The following is a 17,935-nucleotide window of genomic DNA, read 5'->3' on the forward strand; positions in this document are numbered from 1 at the left end:
TCCCTGTAGCTGGCAGACTAGCGTGGTCTGAGCTAAATCCCTGTGTCTGGCATGCATTCCTCCTGCAAGGTGAGACGCCAGCCGCTCTGCACTCTCCCTCCACCCTGTGGGGCCCATGCGGGGGGTCTGGTTGCGGCCGCCCTCAGGCTGGCGTCCCGCGCACTCCTCCCCTGCTGGGCATGCGCTAAACACCCAGACGCTTCCCCTTCCCGCCCCGCAGGCAGCAAGCACGAGGACGGCACGCAGAGCGACTCGGAGAACGGCCTGGGCCTGCGCTTCGGCAGCCGGCGCCATGCGGCGCTGGAGGAGCGGCTGCGCGCTGCAGGCCTGCAGCGGGCCAGGATCGGCGAGGGTTCGCCGGCCGCCCCCGCCGGCCGCACCGCCTTCACCATCGAGTTCTTCGACGAGGACAACCCGCGCAAGCGCCGCTCCTACTCCTTCTCCCAGACGGCGCCGCTGGCCGGAGGAGGGGCGGGGGAGGGCCTTTGCCCAGCGCCGCCCCCGCGGCCCAAGGCGGCGGCGGCGGCGGACGGGGTCAAGGGCGTGGCCGCCACGCTGGCGGCGGTGGCGCCCACAGCAGCAAGGCTGCTACAGAAGCAGAGGTCGGAGGAGGGTGGCATAGCACGCAGCTCCGTCAGGGTGGGCCAGCCGGCTTCTGGAGATGAGCCACAGAAGCAGGACGACGACCAGAGTGACAAAGGCACCTATACCATTGAACTGGAGAACCACAACCCTGAGGAAGAAGAGGCCCGCTGTATGATTGACAAGGTATGGGCACGGGCTTGCGAACCTACACAGTCAGTCATTTCTACATAATCTGTATATAATCAGCCATTATGAATTAGTCCTCGCAGATACTTGGGTTGTTCGTGTTTGCTGGGTGTCTTCTGAAATGATTCACTAAAAGTGCTGAGCCCTAGTTGTGGTATCGGGAGAATGTTTTGGATTCTTCCACAGCATAGACTTGTACAGGCATCTATATCTGTGTGCCAAATTGTGGCTGAGAACAATAGAAGGTTTTCAGTGAAATTTTAGTCGGGTTTTAGCCTTTACCCTTAATTTAGTCTTGTGCATTTTTCATAGTTCTTTTCCATGTTTCTGTATTCGTGTATCTTAGGGAATATGCTGAATGCAGAGTGCTGAATGTGTACATGCACTTGGACTTGTTGCCATTATCTCATACTTTTGACAGAACCGAGGTCAGTCATTGTGGGCCAAACACATCATTGATGAAGGCGCGTTTGTTTCCAGGACTCGTGACTCTTGGCATATTGAGATGGCGAAACTTTGCACTAAGCTTTCAAGCAGACTCAAACAGCCAGTGTGTTCTGTCTTGTATGCTGTGATCCTTCACATCCAGGCTGAAGTGCTGAGGTTTTGGTTTTGCCTGGAGATCTCTCTTAACAGCAAGCAAGTATCCCCCACTGTGAATCTACATCTAATGCTCTTGTAATGGTCCTCTGCACCCAGCTCTGCAATTCCATTATTCTGTTTATCCCCAGGGGGCTCGAAAGTCATGTCTTTTAACACAGCATCTGTATGCAGTACTTTACCGTCGTCTTTGTAGTGGTACTTACTTTTAATTAGAAATGTTGTTGAGGGACCTGCAAAGTGCCCAAAAAGAAGAAATTGATTGAAACCATGGGCTACTGGATACATTGAAGTGTGAATGACAGGATGAATTAACAGGTTGAAAGAGTGGACAGAGTAATGGATGGATTGATGAATAGACAGATGGATGGTTGGATGGATGGATGGATGGGCTTGTGCATGTTAGTAAGGTCCCTGGTCTTGCGTCTTTGATGCTAGCGAGGACTGGGGTTGCCAGTCATCCGTTTTTCACCCAGACAGTCCAATTTTAAGGCTCCATGTCTGGTTTTGACTTGATTTGTCTGTTGTTGTTTTTTTTGGATGATCTCTGAACTACTGGAGGGGTTGAACAAGCAACACAATCATATTGGTCAGTTTGTCTGTCACTTCTCTCTGCCCACCATCACCACCCCCCCATACCATGTTTAGGCCAAACAAAAGTTGGCATTCCAAGTCAAATACAAAGTACAGGGTGAAGACACCTAACTGATGAGTCTAATGGAATAGGAGTGTCCAGTTCTGGATGGTTGAACAGGTGGCAAGCTCACTAGTTAACACACTCAGCTTCATGTGTGGTTGCCATGGAGCCACGGCGCGGGGATGTGTGGTCCATAGCTCCGGAGCTTTGAAGCCTCAGCTCGCTGCTCAGGTGCCGGTGTCTCATGTTTCTCAGACGAGAGAAGGAGCTCTTGTTCCTCATGCTTCTGTGTCTCTGTGCTGTGTAGGTGTTTGGGGTGGAGAGCTCGCAGGAACCCGGATGCCCTGGGCAACAGCAAGCTGTTAGAAAAACTAAGGACAGCAAGAAAACCGGTGGCACTACAGCTGAGGTAATGATGGCTTTATTGTTTACTGTGGGACTGTTTGCACCATGCTCAATTGTCTTTTATTGCTGTAGCTCTTAAGGGGATTATGAGTGGGACTCCAATTTATTTATTCCAATCTAATGGGTGCAGCCTGCAATTTTTTGAACAATGATTGTAAATTGAACGGTTCACGAGGTTGCCGAGGTTTTCCGATCATTTCTGTGCTGCGCTGTGTGCTGCAGCATCTTGGTCGTCAGCAGCGCTTCGAGTGCGGCGCATGTGCGGGTCTCTCAGGAGACCTGACATTCGGAATCAGTAAAGAAATGATGCAGGCCTAGCCTGTGGGCAAATATAGCTACAGGAACAAGTCCAGGCTGTTAGAGGTGTGTGGAGGGAGAGTGTGCCGTGCATGAGAATGTCTGATTGCTTTAAAGAGCCGTTCCACTAGCCCTTAATCAGTGGGAGGCATTCCCTTAACACAGAGCGTAGGCCACTCACGGACTGACCCAGTTAAAGGACGAGAGGAGGAGTGGAGTCCTCTCGCCTCGAGGCACACGCACGTAGTGAAGCTGAAAGGCTGTGCTGCACCACTGCAGTGGTATTGCGTTCAAGCAAAGCAGGCACCAACACGCTGCTTGAAAAATCAATTTTGCGAAAGACCCGGGGGGGCGGGGGGGGGGGGGGGGGATGTCCTTTTGCAGTAATTTTGCAGCTAAGGACTAGGGTTGGACGGTATGGCCAAATGGGATATTATGATACATTTTCATGATATTTATCTTTTTCAGAGGTTACAGACAAAATGATTGCAATGCACCAGCTACATTTAAAAGAAGCATTTATTAGAATGATGTTTTTATGTAGGTGTTTTAATACCTATTTAAGAACAGAATAAAGCGAGAAATTTCTTTAAAAAATATGATGATGGCTAATATCCAGTCAGGAACATGTTACTATGCAGTTTTAATTCATGTGACATTACTGTTGTTTAAAGGCCCTTTGTAGTTTTTAATGAAACTTGCAGTTGATCACTAGATGATGGAAGCTAGATGATTTCTAGATGATTTCTAGATGATAATCACAGTATCAGTAACATATGGCTGAGCCCTACCAAAAACCTCTGTAAGCAGTTAAGAATATTAATGCTTAAGACTGAGCTAATTAGTAAGTTAATGAAGTGCACTACCAGCCGCCCGCCTCAATGGAGGTTTTGTGTTCACACTCTGAGGCTGTACAAGGAGTGTCCTGATTGGTTGTTTTCAAGCTCATAACACTTGTTCATCTGTAGGACCTCGTGGCAGAGTCGATTGCTGTCGGCAGTCCACGCTGGGTTTCCCAGTGGGCCAGTTTAGCTGCTAATCACACTAGAACTGATCCTGAGGGCTCGGGGGCCGAACCCCTCGCCTTCGTCCATCAGGAGCGAGGTACACGCCTTCATCTCATCACCGTCATCTCATATTCTTCACTGGGCTTATGTGGTGCATTTGGAAATGCTGAACCTGTCATGAGAACTGCATGCTCCTGAAAATGCTTATTTATTTATGTTTATAAAAAGGCAGTATAAGTAGAAATAGTAGAAGATCATTTACAGTATTGCAAATTTATATTTACAAATTTTGTAATGGATGCAAACAAAAATGAGGCTTTAAACATGAAACATAGCCTGTTTTCTTTACAATGCAGCTTCTCATAGGGGCTGTTGATTAATTTCCATAGGACTCATGTGCAGTACGAATGTGCTCGAATCTCTCAAACTGAAAAGCCAATAGCAGCATTTGCCTTTCAGACACTGATGCCTTGGAGTCTATGAAGAGCACCAGCTCTGCCACCTCCAGCCAGGCGGAGCGCAAGAGGAGGACGCTGCCTCAGCTCCCCATCGACGAGAGGAGCAAGCTGGCCAAGGCCTCCTCCTCCGGCCTGCGTTCAGAGATCGGCGAGAAGCAGGACACGGAGCCCCAGGAGAAGGAGAGCCACAGCGAGCACAAAGGAGATGGGGAGTGCACGCCTCCTGCAAAGCCAGGCCGCGCCGCCGAGCCACACGCACGCCCAACGAAGGGTGCAGAGATCGTTGGCGAGGGGGGCCGCGGGAGGCGGGGCGAGGACCGGAGCAGGGCGAGTGATGGTGAGAGGAGCGGCAAGCCGCTGGTGAGGCAGGGCAGCTTCACCATCGAGAGGCCGAGCGCCAACGTGCCCGCCGAGCTGATCCCACGCATCGGCCGGCGCGAGCGCAGCGACTCGGCCGGCAGCATGGACACGGCCACGCTGCTGAAGGACACCGAGGCTGTCATGGCCTTCCTGGAAGCCAAGCTACGCAACGAGAAGAAGGCGGGGCCAGAGACAGAGGCGGGGCGTTCGGTGTCGCCGGAGTCGGACGTGGACACGGGCAGCGCGGCCAGCCAGGCAGCCGTCGAGGCCGAGCGGAAGGCCGCGCAGAAACGCCGCTCGCTCTCAAGCCTTCACAGGGAGAAGAGCAGCGCAAGCTCAGCGGCCAAGAGCGCGGCTGGCGCGCGCGAGCGCCTGGAGAGGAAGGCCAAGAGCAAGGGCATGGGGGAGGGGCGCCCGGACCCCAGGCGCCCCCCGCCAGCTGGCCCGCGGGCACGCCAGCCCTCCCTGGACCTGACAGACGATGAGCAGACATCCTCGCTGCCCATTTCTGACATCCTCTCCTCTGACCAGGAGACCTACTCCAGCCGCTCGCACGGCCGCGGAACGCTCGCTTCCACGGATGAGCCGTCACACGCCAAACTGGACCCGTCCAAGGGCGGCAGAGCCACTAAGCCCAGCAGCAAGGCCCCGCAAGCCAGCGGGGCGTCCGCGGCCAAGCCCGCGGGGTTGCCCCAGCCGCGGCCCACGAGGGCCTCGCTGCTGCGCCGGGCACGGCTGGGCGACGCATCCGACACGGATCTCGCCGACGCCGACCGCGTCTCTGTGGCCTCCGAGGTGTCCACCACCAGCTCCACATCTAAGCCGCCATCCGGGAGGAAGGCCCCGTCCCGGCTGGACATGCTGGCCCAGCCCAGGCGCACCAGATTGGGCTCCTTCTCGGCACGCAGTGACTCGGAGGCCACGGCGGGCCGCGGGGCGGCCGCCGTGCGCATGTCCGCCGAGACAGCCCTGCGGCTGGGCCTCCGCGCTCCCACCCCTGCTGATGGCAAACTGAACCCACGCCTGCGTGCCAACAGCGTCTCCAAACTGGCTGACGCCAAGAGCAAAGTCACACTTCCTGCCTCAAGCACCCCCGCAGGTGAGCCCCCTCACTGGCTGACAGCATGCGCACCACGCGTGTAGTACATCACCGGGTATGGTTAGAGTAACTGAACAGGTCTCGGCTTCCCAAAAGCAACGCAATGTTAAGATCATCAAATGGGAGGGTGTTCAGTGTAATATTCTCTCTACCACGTAAAGATGATCTTTGCGTTATGATGCTTTTGGGAAATCGAGCAATGTACTGTTAACAATAAAACAAATTGGGAAAGACATGTATTAATAATTAATAATGAATCAATTATTTATTATTGAATTTAATAATTCATTATGAAAAGATTAATAAAAGGTATTTTAATGTTGTGTCAGAGGAGGTACTTTCAGAGAATGCATCCAAAACCACAGTACCCCAGACCGTGCAAATCTAGTGAAGTGTCCATTTTTGCTTGTGATGTTAATCCAGCCTCAAATGATGGGCGGGCGGACAGGCCTAGCATTCATTTCTCCCATACAACCAGATTCAGAGTGACTGCTCAGGACATTTCCGTCTCTCTGTGTCTGATTTTTCATTGTCTGCCGCCTGTAATTGTCTGGTGTGTAACTTTCGGTAACTGGTCTGTCCCTGCATGCATCTGTTGTCCGTAAAGAGAGCGTTTACACAGAGCTGCCTCTCGCAGAGCCTGAGGATGGCCTCACAGAGGACCAGCCCATGGGTACTGTACCACCTCTGGGCTGTGTGTGCTTTTCATTCCCTTTGTGTGTGTGTGTGTGTGTTTCAGTGCGCTTGTGCAAGTGTCTGTGCATGCCAGACCATGGTCAAATGTGTATCCGAATGTCTGAAGAAATAGAACATGATAATGAAAACATGCAGATGTTTTCCTCTCCAAGGCTGTGCTCCATACCTTGCATATTGCTGCTGTGGGTTTGTCTTGGCTTTGGTGAGCGCGTGAGCTTTACCTCCAGTTACCAGCCTGGAAGAACAGTCTTGACACTGTACTCTATCCTCAGTAGATTACTACTTTGTAATCATCAGGACTTACAGTATTACAGATCAAGTCAAAGATATTTAGCCGTGTCTCCATGCTGATGCAAGCACTTTGTAATCTGAATTGAAGTCGGTTACAATCACCTAATGTTGTCATCATGGCTCCCCCTGATGGCAGTAATATATAATGACAGGCTGGTCTGGTTTGTTAAGAACAAGCAACCTCGTCCCAGATCCTGTATTTTGTTCAGTGTAATTATGACTTAAGAGTGGAGAGAAGGTAGCAGAGTGTGTGCTTGTCATAACTTGGCTAGTGCTGCATAGTTTAGATCTCACCGTGGCGAGGGTTACTCTTTGCTGTTTACGGGCTTTGACTTCTGCCTGGGACGCTGCTAGGCTAACACATAGCGATTCAAGGCTTTTAGGTGCCTTCAATTACAGCCATACACGATACTGTATAAAACATTTCAGCCAAATTCTCCACTCCCATTTGAAACAAGGTTTTTCCCATAATTATGTAAAGTATTGGATGTTGCAAATGACAACGATCGATCAGAAAAAAATGTGTCAGATTTGAACAAGAATTTCTTAATGATTCTGTTAATTAGCAGTTGAACATTTACTGTCGGCTGACATAAAAAACCTTGTCAATGGTGGAAGGAGATTGTGGGTTTGAACCATTTGCGTGTGGTGTGTATGTCTGGTGCTCTTCTTATCCTGGAACAACACAGGTCTTACTGTGTGTGTGTCTAATATCGAGAAGAGTCAAGCTGACATATTGACAAGAACTTCCTACGGCCACTCATCACCACTCATCTGCTTGTCTTTCTCTGCCTCTGTCGTTTTCCTGTTTTCATTAAGACCCATGTAATATCCCCTAATCGCATACTGCTGCTTGACGTAGACATTCGGTTTGCCAGCTCTGAATGGCAGGATAGAGTGTGGCTATGCTGTATGCCCTCACCACCGATCCGTAAAGATTCCACAGTAACCATGACTTCCTGTCTCCATGCAGTCGGGAACAGGTGGAGACGCATGCCTCCAGAGTATGCCTCCACCTCCGAGGATGAGTTCGGCTCCAACCGGAACTCCCCCAAGCACGGTCGCCTGCGGCCGGGCACCACCCTGCGTGCCAGCCGGCTGGGCGGCTCGGCCCCAGCCACGCCCAGCCTGGGTGGCATCGCCCTCAAGCACAGGATGAGGGAACAGGAAGACTACATCCGAGACTGGACCGCCCACAGCGAGGAGATCGCCAGGTACCTATCAACTCCGCCTTTTTCTAACTCTTTGTTTCCTTTTGGAAGATAGACACTGGACTCTAGCCACGTATTTCTTTGTCCATTCTGTGGTGGGCTGTCGACTCGTTTGAGCGTCCTGTCACGTTGAGTTTGGACCTTAACAGTGAGGGCGAGTACCACAGAGAAACTCCAGACAGTGTCCACAATCCATTCTGCCTGTTTCACTCTCCACCAAAACACCTAATCAGTAATCAGTATTCACCAGTATTTACCAGTGTTTATCTTATCATTAGATTATCCAGACTCTGCAGGTTTCACTGCTTCCAAGTATCTTTGTCTAACTTTAGAAGCATCTTGGCTGGTTAATCAGATATTTGATGGACCTTCCTGACAGCAGGGTGGATAATTCCAGAGCCATGTTGGTTTTGTTCAGTCTAGGACTAAATTGCAGTTTTAAATGAGATTTAAAACTGGTTCAAATTGAGATTTAAAACTGGTCATAGGTTATTCCCCTGTGTGCGCAGGATCAGCCAGGACCTGGCGAAGGACCTGGCCATCCTGGCGCGGGAGATCCACGACGTGGCCGGCGAGATCGACTCGGTCAGTTCTTCAGGCACAGCGCCAAGCACCACGGTCAGCACGGCAGCCACCACGCCTGGCTCTGCCATCGACACCCGGGAGGAGGTAGAGAATGCTCCGCTGCAGAGCTCCCACCACACTCGCTCCAGTTAGCAGCCCACAGAGGCCAGCAAGCCTGAGCCAGGGGACTGTTTTCAATAACTGAATGAAAGCTAGAAGGGGCCAGTCAACAGACCAGACATGCTGGTGGATAGTAACTGTTCTTGTTTCACTTCCTTTCCCCATCAGCCCCATTTTGGCCTTTTTTTAGTGAGCTTTAAGCCTTTGACATCTATCTTAAGCTCAAGAGTGTGATGGGGACTATATTTTACTGTAACATTATACACCACTGCACTGTATGTAAAATCACTACTATACATACTATACACCACTGCACTGTACGTAATATCACTACTATACACCACTGTATGTAATATCACTACTATACATACTATACACCACTGCACTGTAACATCACTACTATACACCATTGCAGTGTAACATCACTACTATACACTACTGTATGTAAGATCACTAGTATACATACTATACACCACTACACTCTTTGTAAGATCACTACTATACACCACTGCACTGTATGTAAGATCATTAATATACACCACTGCACTGTATGTAAGATCACTACTATACACCACTGTATGTAAGATCATTACTATACATACTATACACCACTACACTGTAAGATCACTACTATACACCACTGCACTGTATGTAAGATCACAAATATACACCACTGCACTGTATTTAAGATCACTACTAGACACCACTGCACTGTATTTAAGATCACTACTATACACCACTGCACTTTATGTAACATCACTACTATACACCACTGCACTGTATGTAAGATCACTAATATACACCACTGCACTGTATTTAAGATCACTACTAGACACCACTGCACTGTAACATCACTACTATACATACTTTACACCACTGCACTATATGTAACATCACTACTATACACCACTGCACTGTATTTAAGATCACTACTAGACACCACTGCACTGTATTTAAGATCACTACTAGACACCACTGCACTGTAACATCACTACTATACATACTTTACACCACTGCACTGTATGTCAGATCACTATTATACACCACAGCAATGTATGAAAGATCACTGCTATACACTTCTGTACCGTATGTAACTGCAGTGTATATCAACTCACTGTTACACAGCACTACACTGTAAATGACTGTTAACTGTTAAACCCAACTGCTGTGTGTGTGATCTGACTCTTACACAGCACTGCACTGTGCATAAGCTCACTGTCATACAGCACTACACTGTATATATCCAGCTGTACATGTGCCCCCTGCTGAGTGCACCTGTGTGTCAGTGAACACTGCTCTCCATCCCTTCACCTACTCATTTCATCTCACTGCTTCTGCCTCCCCCCTCGTCTGCTGCTCTTGCCCCCAGCTGGTGGACCGTGTCTTTGACGAAAGCCTGAACTTTCGCAAGATCCCCACTGCAGTGCAGACCAAGGCCCCCGAGATCAATGGGCGGCCGGTGGAGCTGCGGTCCCGCACCCCCGACAGCCTGGACCCGCAGACCGCCCTGCGCAGACGCACGTGGAACCGAGACGAGGTCAGGCCGGTACGAGCTCCTACGCCACCTACGGCACTGCCCTTACGCACACAGACATCAGACTCATACGTCTGAGCCGCGTGTGTAGGTACAGCAGATCAGAAGTGCAGTAATACATGCTGATTAGCAGCCGTGCTCATTAGTTACATTCTCATGTGTTTTGGTTCCCACTCTTTTGCCACTCAAAATTTTGTCATCACAGATGCCAGTCAGTGCTCACCCCCCACGCCCCCCCCCCCAGGACAGTTTGAACAAAACGGTTATTGTTTTTTACCATGTGCACAGTTATGCGTGTTCCAGATCATTCTGTATTATGTGAAATGCTCTAAATCCTGTTGGTGTGCATTTGTCGTAGGCGGTGTTAGACAGCTTGCTGTTGACATCAGTATCTCAACTGTCTTCCAAAATCCGCCAAACTGTGGACAAAACAGCAGGCAAAATCAGGTCAGTCCTTTGAAAACTTGTCATGGTTTACAAATGTGAAAAAATGCAGAATTATGTCAGTTATTTTAATTAAATATAATGTTGGAATTTTCTTCTCTCTTCAAGGATATTGTTTAAGGACAAGGACAGGAAATGGGATGATATTGAGAGCAAACTTAGTTGTGAGAGTGATGTACCACTCCTGAAAACCAGTAACAAGGTGCGTTCCATGGCAAAAAATATTAAACACCAGTTTCGATCCTCAGACCAGTCCTAGGTAGTTTTACAGAATAAGTAATCTAATTGGATCCAACTAATAATACTTTTGTGTACTCCAGGAAATCTCGTCAATTTTAACAGAGCTGAAAAGGGTGGAAAAGCAGCTTCAAGGTAGGCCTTGAAGGACACACAACCAGTGCTGCTTTTAGTCAGCTTCAATGAGTCTTCCTCTTGAGTTTTTGAAAAATATGTCTCCACTTACTTTCTCTACTTTACCTGTCTCACAATTGCTTATTCCCACAAACCCTGACACACACTTCACCTCTTGGGCCAGGGAATTTCCAGATCTTGGAGTAGACTGGTGAATACCTCGAACATGCCTACCCCTGTTTTCAAATAGTCCATCTCTTTCCTGCAGTCATAAATGTCATGGTGGACCCTGACGGAACCCTTGACGCCCTGACCAGCCTGGGCCTGGCCAGCCCTAGCACGGCCAAAGCCAAGACCAGCCCCAGAGGCCCCCAGTCTGCCAACGGAGCCTCCACGTCTGCCTCCACCATTTCGCCCAGCCGAGAGGTACCCAGCCTGGGACTGGACCTCGGCCACCCCCGCCCCTGCCCCCGCGCCCACCCTAGTGCAGAGGCGAGCGCCATTACCAGCAAGTGAACCGAAAGCATTCAAACCCTCAGAACACAGAAAACCGAACTTCTAATGCATAATTCGAAATGATCTGAGGATTAATAAACCTTTACTTGTACATACTATATTGCGCCTATCATTTACCGAAAGCTGACATGTGAGAAACGTCCATATTTTGTCCCTCGAATGCAGCAGTGAAGGTCAAACTGTGGACTTGGACCTTGATACACAGTGCAGCTGAGCAAGCAGACCCATCTGCTGCTGACAGGACACAAGAATCATTGTTACCAATGTGTTACATTTGCTAGATGTCATAGTTGGTCTGTGTGCGCATGTGTGTGTGTGTGTGTGTGTGTGTGTGTGTGTGTGTAATTGTTCCCTTTCAACTTTAAAAACAACTCCAGTGCCTGTATGCTCTCGTTGTAAGTGTACCTGTTCTACTAATGGCAAGAACTTATAAAACAACCGCATTCATGTCTGTTTGACGAGAGGGAACATTTTCCATGTACTGCATGCACCAGCGCTGGGGTCTTGGGAGGTTGGTCATGTCAGATTAACAGTCATTGAGGTCAGAGAACGAGACCAAGGCCTGCAACCAGAAGAACATCATTTTATGAGAGATTCAAAAGACAGTCACAGAGGAAAGACAGATGAAAGATATAAAACCTTTCATTAAGTGGACATTCCCGAGAACAGAAGTGTGACTGTGAAGTGTAACTCAAAACATCTTACCAAAGTATGTAGAACCCTACACAGACATGGGGCAACAGTCACTTCAAATTCCATCCAGTGTACCTAAGTGGCTGTGCTAGGAAATCTTTAAATGCCATCTATGTCTTGATCACACAAAGTGCATTTATGCTATTAAAAGCATATTTCAACTCAGTGATTTTGGCTATACCTCCAGTAGAAAAAAAAAAGATCAATAAGCTCTTGATCTTTATGCACTGATTTTTTTTTTACTTTTGGGCTAAAAAAAAAAACATATAAACCTTATTACAAGACAGTCCAAAAGTTCAGTTGGAGGTTTTAATTAGCAGTTGACCTACAGCTGACGCACGTCAGAATGTTGTTCTCCATGTTAGAAGGTGTTCAGAAGATATGCAGTATTAGACAATGACTTAGTGAAATGTTTTATGACTGTGCTGTCCATCTCACATTTACTAATATGTTCTCTCTGGTTTGTGCTGTTGACATCTTAACTTGAGCCCTGGAGCAAACAGGCTTGCTTTTTTTTTCCTCGCTTACGATAATAAACTTGCAGTCCTTCAAACGCACATTTGGTTTTTAACAGCCAAGATTCCGTACACTAACATTCTCTGTTATCAGAGGAACTTTGTGTGCACTTGGGGGAAGTAGTTGCCAAGTCTGAGCTAATGGGCCGTTTGTGTCTCCATGGGGCTCAGAAAGCTCACCAGTCGTCTTGTTCACGGAGGAAGGTGTTCCGACATCGTGTGTATACTATTTTTCCTTAATCTCCCGTTTACTTTGCTGCTTGGGTGTATTTACATTGACGGGGGAGGGTGGGGCTGTCACCAAACCGCTTACCTGGCCGTTCTCTGTGAATCTGTGTCGTAGAGAGAGTATGAGTTAGTGCATCTGTAATTAGGAACTGAAACAGTAGTGAAGATTGGTACAGGACTAAACACTTAGGTTTTTTATGTTTGGTAAATGTATGATGTCACTAAGTGCCCGGTATGGAAAATGTAGTTCTTGGGCCTTTTAGAAATGGAAACGATTATGTAGCGTGCTGGTGTCACTTTGCACATCCCAGACTTATGTACATTAATAATGTTATGTGTTAAAACCCATACAGGGTACAAAAAGACATGATACCAAAATCATAAGAGTACATTTTGCTGTTCTTAGAACAGGTTGCATTATCAGTGGGACAAACCCTATTTTACAGTAAAACTGACCTATTGCAGGTTTTGGCAGTATATCACTGTACACTTGACATGTTTTACAAGATGAGGAACAGCAAACATGCTTGGTACAGGGTCTTTTGGTTTTTATTTCAGTTGGTGCAGTTTACACATTTCTGTATCATATCATTTTATGTTGTTCCTCAAAAATAATTTTATTTATTTTTGTTTTTGTTTATTGCATCAAATTGTTGCATCGCATTTTTTTGTTTTCAGTTAATGGAATCTTATTGCTACTCTCAATAAAGGAGGAAATATTTCTGGAGTTTTTGCTTTCTGGAACTCTGAGCATTTGAATAAGGATACTGTTCTACACACAAATGTTTGATAAGCTGAGCTTTCACAATCACATGGTATTTATTTAACCAGTCATTTCTATTATTACATGTACACAGCTTTATTATACAGCACAAATATAGTATCAAAGAGGATTTTTCAGAATAAAATTTAGAAATACATAGGCGTCAGACAGTGATGTTAAGCTTTTTAGGATCTGGTTCCCCAGTAAGTGCAGATCTAGATCTCCAAGCCTTTCCATGACTTTGCCTGTTCCCGCTTATACTGATCCAGCTCCTTCACAGACAAGGAAAAAAGGACAATGATCATGTTAGCCTGCAGTGTACACTCCAGCATGCACACACATGCGCACACACACACACACACACACACGTGCACGCGCACACACTTCTTCTGGTTTGGATCAATAAACTCATTACTCCATCAAGTGCCAAAATGGAGAATTTAAATCAATAAATAGATCCAATAATAACAATAATGCCCAGATGGGCACATGAACAAGACTGAGCCTCTCATTTCTAATCACTTTAATCGCACAATAACTGAAAAACAATATCTGAAAACAGCGCTGTGAGAGTTCAATCTGACAGGCCACTCTCTGTTACTGATAAGAGGTTACTGTAGAATCTCACCTACTTCAGCAAAGCATCAGTCAGGTGCTATAACTGTTCGTTAAAAAAAACTGCTGCCTGTCTGGCCTTCAAAGAGAACAGAAGTAGGGCAATAATCCAAAGTGCTGAAATGCAGAAATAATTTAAGATTCCTGGTTCCTATCCAAAAGTCTGGGGATAAATAAATGGATGCTTGGATAAATACCAAAAACAACATATGTGGCTTGCCCAGGCTTACGGAGTCCATTTTATATTTTAATTGTATTATGCAGTCTTCCTGTGGGGTTTTGACATCTACAGCAGAAGTAAGTCAATCACCCTTAGGGCCTACAACCTGGTGCCAGAACAACAACTCTACAAGGAAAACATTCAAAGCCATGCAAACCATACAAAGACCCCATTCCAAAAGTGCTGGAAACTACTCTGAAGGAGTGGCAACTGGCAGTAGGAATCCAAGTGGTGGTACCTGGTCTTTCTGTGCCCTCATTGAGTCTATAAGGGGCTCCTTATACTGGGGATCTCTGGCTGGATCCTTCAACTCTGCATGCTCCTTAGTGCTCTGAGGAAACACAGGCAAAAGCCAAGTTTTTTTAGTTACTTATTACCGAATGCAGTCTTCATGTCATTAACCTGTGTGGTTTTTTTATTGATTGTGGTTTTGTTTTGTTTTTTGGTGGGGTATGGCTAATACCTCTGGAGGGAAAACCCTTTCGAAAACTTTCTTCCACAGGTCCAGTGGGTTTCTAGCATGCAGGGTCCCGATATCAACATCAACTGTAGCAGGTGATCCTGTGTACGAGTAAAGACTATTAGTGAGCTGTGATTTTTTTTTTCATATATTCAAATACTATTTCAAACATTTCTCTAGAGCAGCTGCTGTTAACGGCTACTGTAAATGTTTATGGGGGGTGGGGGGAACACTAACAATGTTCAGGAAGAAAGACATATTCTGCTACAACATGCACTGCCTGCAATAGCCAGAAGGGGGCAATAATCATTCACCTATCTGACTGAGAGAATCCATGCCTGCTGGAACTACAAGAGGTTTGCTGGGGTCTGTAGAGACAGACTTTCTGACAAAACAGAATAAATAGACATAGAACCATTATAGTTGTCAAACCCTGGGATTTTTCCCTTCACACTACAATTGATCAACACTTTGAAATTTGTATTTCATATACACACGTTCATGCACTAATCACTGCAAGTTAATGTTTTCTTACCCTCTCTCTGTTCCAAATGCAAGATGACTGACAAAGCTCCTTGCCTTAGACATTGTGGTCTCTGATTTACTGCTGGTAAACTATGTGGGAAAACAGAGAGGAACTCAGAAAACAGACCATGGTAAACTTATCACAGGTAGTGTCAGTGTTACTTAAAGATATCTACATGACCTTACTGCTACTGTATGAATATTTGTTTTAAAATACACACAATAGTCTTGACTGATAGTTGTGCTCATACAATGAGTTGCTGTCTATTTAAAAATACAAGAACAATTTATCTTACGATCAACGATGCCCCGTAGTAATGAGCCAAGAAACGCAGGGTCTTACAAATCACCTTCCTCTTCTCTGACTCAAAGTCCTGCACAATCAGTTGAATTTAAAAGTTATTTTCAAAGTAAAATAAAAAAATATATAGTTAATTATCATTTTTCCCAGTAAACATCTTGGCTTTAAAGTACTTGTGAAAAATTTGCTTTACCTAAATTTATTTGTCTTTTTTACAGTAGGTTGGTGAGTGTAAGGTGCTGTAAAGGTAGGAATCATGACAGTGTCACGTGATCATGCCCTGATATGTTATGCGGCCACCAATACAGTGGCACTCTGCGGTGCCTACCTGAAAGACGTCAAACTTGCTACCAATGAGCAGAAGAGGCACAGGAAAGGGACTGATGAGTTCTCTGTCCTATTGAAAACACACAAGCTTTATGTTAGAGTGGGCTGAAGAAAAGGAAGCCCCGGTTGTCAATAGCAACAGGTGCTGAGTCTCACTGGGTGCTCCTTGGGGAGGATACGCAAGCCTCTGCTTTGCTGGCCCTGCTGATGGTGTCGTCCAGACTCTCTGGGCCTCTGGGGTAAGGCAGATGCTTTCTCCACCTGGCTGAGGGCTGCATGGAGAAGCTTCTCCACGGTGCCCCAGAGAGCACTGGGCTTAGACAGGTCCACGACAAGTACCACAGAGAGATCACTGTATGGAGAGAGGAAACGCAGCAAGGCAGCATGGGATGAAACACCAATCGGATCCAATCGGGTAATCTCCAACTGATCGTAACTTTTATAAACTGGTGCCACTGCCAGGATTAGCCTCATTCTTTTTGTAAAGTCACATAAGATCAATCAAAGAAAGTAACTATTTTAGCAACTCTAAGGTGTACAAGTAGTGTGTGCGCGCATGCAGATAGGCAGTCAGATTGAGACAGACCTGACATGGGGAGAGGTGATGGGTATCTGCACTAGATCTGCTAATGACATGCCGCCTCCCAGTTCCCACAGGTGAGCTATGTCTTTAGGCTATGTTGAAAGAAAAACGATAACAAACATTAATAATAGTAGTAATTATGCTGTAATACAAAACCTGGCGTAGTTTTAAAGCTCCAAGAGTGTTTTGTTAATACCGTATTGTGTCCCCTTGCTCGCCTACCAAACGTGTACTCCAAAGCAAGCGTCGGTTTGGGCGCTTCATCTCTATAGGGAAACATGAAAGCATAGAGAGGCACCAATGCTTTCATTGTTTTATACATAAATGCTGATGAAAGGTTTTCACTTACCTGTCAAGAAATCTGAGCAATATTGTGGTTTTACCCTAGAAAAAAGATGTAATGATAAGACAAATTTTGCACATGCTCATATACAGTCTGCAGAAAAGATAAAGATCTCAAATGCAAAAATTATTCTTGACTCTTAATATGGATCCAAGCTCACAAGAGCGAAACACATAGTGTTACGAATCATCTGTGCGATCGTTACGTCCGCCTTCGTTTACCCCAGCTTTACTGCCCATAAAAACCACAGTTCTTTCGCAGCCAGCATGGGCATCTTTCTCAGCTTCATCACCACAGGTTCCTTCTTCCTCGGCCCGGACCTCCGCTGCAGCCAAATCCCACAGCGTATGGGCACTACGGAGAAACACGACACTGATCACCAGCGCATCTGTCAAGGCACTTGGTCCATAAGACACGTTAATGGCAAAGTTCTCATTTAGCCAGACGGAAGTTAGCTGTCGAGGTACTTAAATAGCAAGCCATCTGGGTTTTTTTTTTCTTTTACTTAGCTACTTCTACTTAGCCAAGCCAGCTAGAGTTAACCTAGCTAACCTAACGCTAGCTAGCCTAACCTAGATAGCCTAGCTAGCCAACGGAACATTCACTGGAGTAAGACGATTCTTGCGTATCTACTTACTTCATTTTAGGCATCGCTTCCTCGTTCTGCTTTTAATTTTGCATCTTGTTAACGTTTAGCGTGGTTGGTTCGCTAGGTACCTAAATAATGAAATTAGCCGGATAAGCTATATTACGGTTAGTGTAATAGCTAGTTAGCGCGTCTTTAAGCTGCAAAAGATGATTACTGTTGCGAGGGGTTACAGCGCAATTTGATGACGTATTAACCAATCGATTTCTTGGGAATGTAGTTTTTCATGCTGTTGCTTGCGCTGGCCACTAGTCTAAGAAACATTTATGTGTGAAATGTATTTTTTAATCTTAATATTTTCAGTTGGAATCTTAACGCCTGTAGTAACAGTCATTAGTTGTTTTTATGTGTGTGT

The 17,935-nt window shown here is 46.6% G+C and overlaps 2 protein-coding genes across 10 annotated transcripts in view; one reads left to right on the forward strand and one right to left on the reverse strand.

Moving 5' to 3' along the window:
• Positions 1 to 13,519, forward strand: part of cep170aa (centrosomal protein 170Aa) — a 35,600-nt gene extending 22,081 nt beyond the window's left edge. For 3 of the 8 annotated variants that reach the window (XM_035531435.2, XM_081724999.1, XM_081725000.1), the window contains 12 exons: positions 221 to 768; positions 2,316 to 2,417; positions 3,679 to 3,814; positions 4,177 to 5,634; positions 6,242 to 6,307; positions 7,595 to 7,835; positions 8,321 to 8,501; positions 9,886 to 10,062; positions 10,409 to 10,497; positions 10,603 to 10,696; positions 10,815 to 10,866; positions 11,114 to 13,519. In XM_035531435.2, coding sequence (XP_035387328.1) covers positions 221 to 768; positions 2,316 to 2,417; positions 3,679 to 3,814; positions 4,177 to 5,634; positions 6,242 to 6,307; positions 7,595 to 7,835; positions 8,321 to 8,501; positions 9,886 to 10,062; positions 10,409 to 10,497; positions 10,603 to 10,696; positions 10,815 to 10,866; positions 11,114 to 11,361 — 3,392 coding nt within the window. In that variant the 3' untranslated portion in view covers positions 11,362 to 13,519. The remainder of the gene's footprint in view (positions 1 to 220; positions 769 to 2,315; positions 2,418 to 3,678; positions 3,815 to 4,176; positions 5,635 to 6,241; positions 6,308 to 7,594; positions 7,836 to 8,320; positions 8,502 to 9,885; positions 10,063 to 10,408; positions 10,498 to 10,602; positions 10,697 to 10,814; positions 10,867 to 11,113) is intronic. The other 5 variants (XM_035531436.2, XM_035531437.2, XM_035531438.2 and 2 more) reach the window with 5 other exon arrangements.
• A 78-nt stretch (positions 13,520 to 13,597) lies between these two features.
• On the reverse strand, positions 13,598 to 17,737 carry dync2li1 (dynein, cytoplasmic 2, light intermediate chain 1). 2 transcript variants are annotated; one of them, XM_027011546.3, is made up of 13 exons: positions 17,572 to 17,737; positions 17,156 to 17,288; positions 16,941 to 16,975; positions 16,788 to 16,857; positions 16,595 to 16,683; positions 16,165 to 16,360; positions 16,010 to 16,078; positions 15,677 to 15,754; positions 15,391 to 15,470; positions 15,170 to 15,240; positions 14,859 to 14,956; positions 14,634 to 14,726; positions 13,598 to 13,832 (listed from the first exon to the last, which is right to left on the reverse strand). In XM_027011546.3, exons 1-13 carry the CDS (start codon positions 17,583 to 17,585, stop codon positions 13,776 to 13,778), a joined length of 1,083 nt encoding a protein of 360 aa, XP_026867347.2. In that variant the 5' UTR covers positions 17,586 to 17,737; the 3' UTR covers positions 13,598 to 13,775. The 2 variants fall into 2 exon arrangements, with proteins under 2 accessions (XP_026867347.2, XP_026867348.2); XM_027011547.3 differs by lacking the exon at positions 17,572 to 17,737 and having other exon boundaries at positions 17,095 to 17,286.
• Between the last annotated feature and the right edge of the window lie 198 nt (positions 17,738 to 17,935).

The sequence above is a fragment of the Electrophorus electricus genome, chromosome 12 (assembly GCF_041902795.1).
Source record: "Electrophorus electricus isolate QZ-2024a chromosome 12, ASM4190279v1, whole genome shotgun sequence".
Taxonomy (NCBI): domain Eukaryota; kingdom Metazoa; phylum Chordata; class Actinopteri; order Gymnotiformes; family Gymnotidae; genus Electrophorus; species Electrophorus electricus.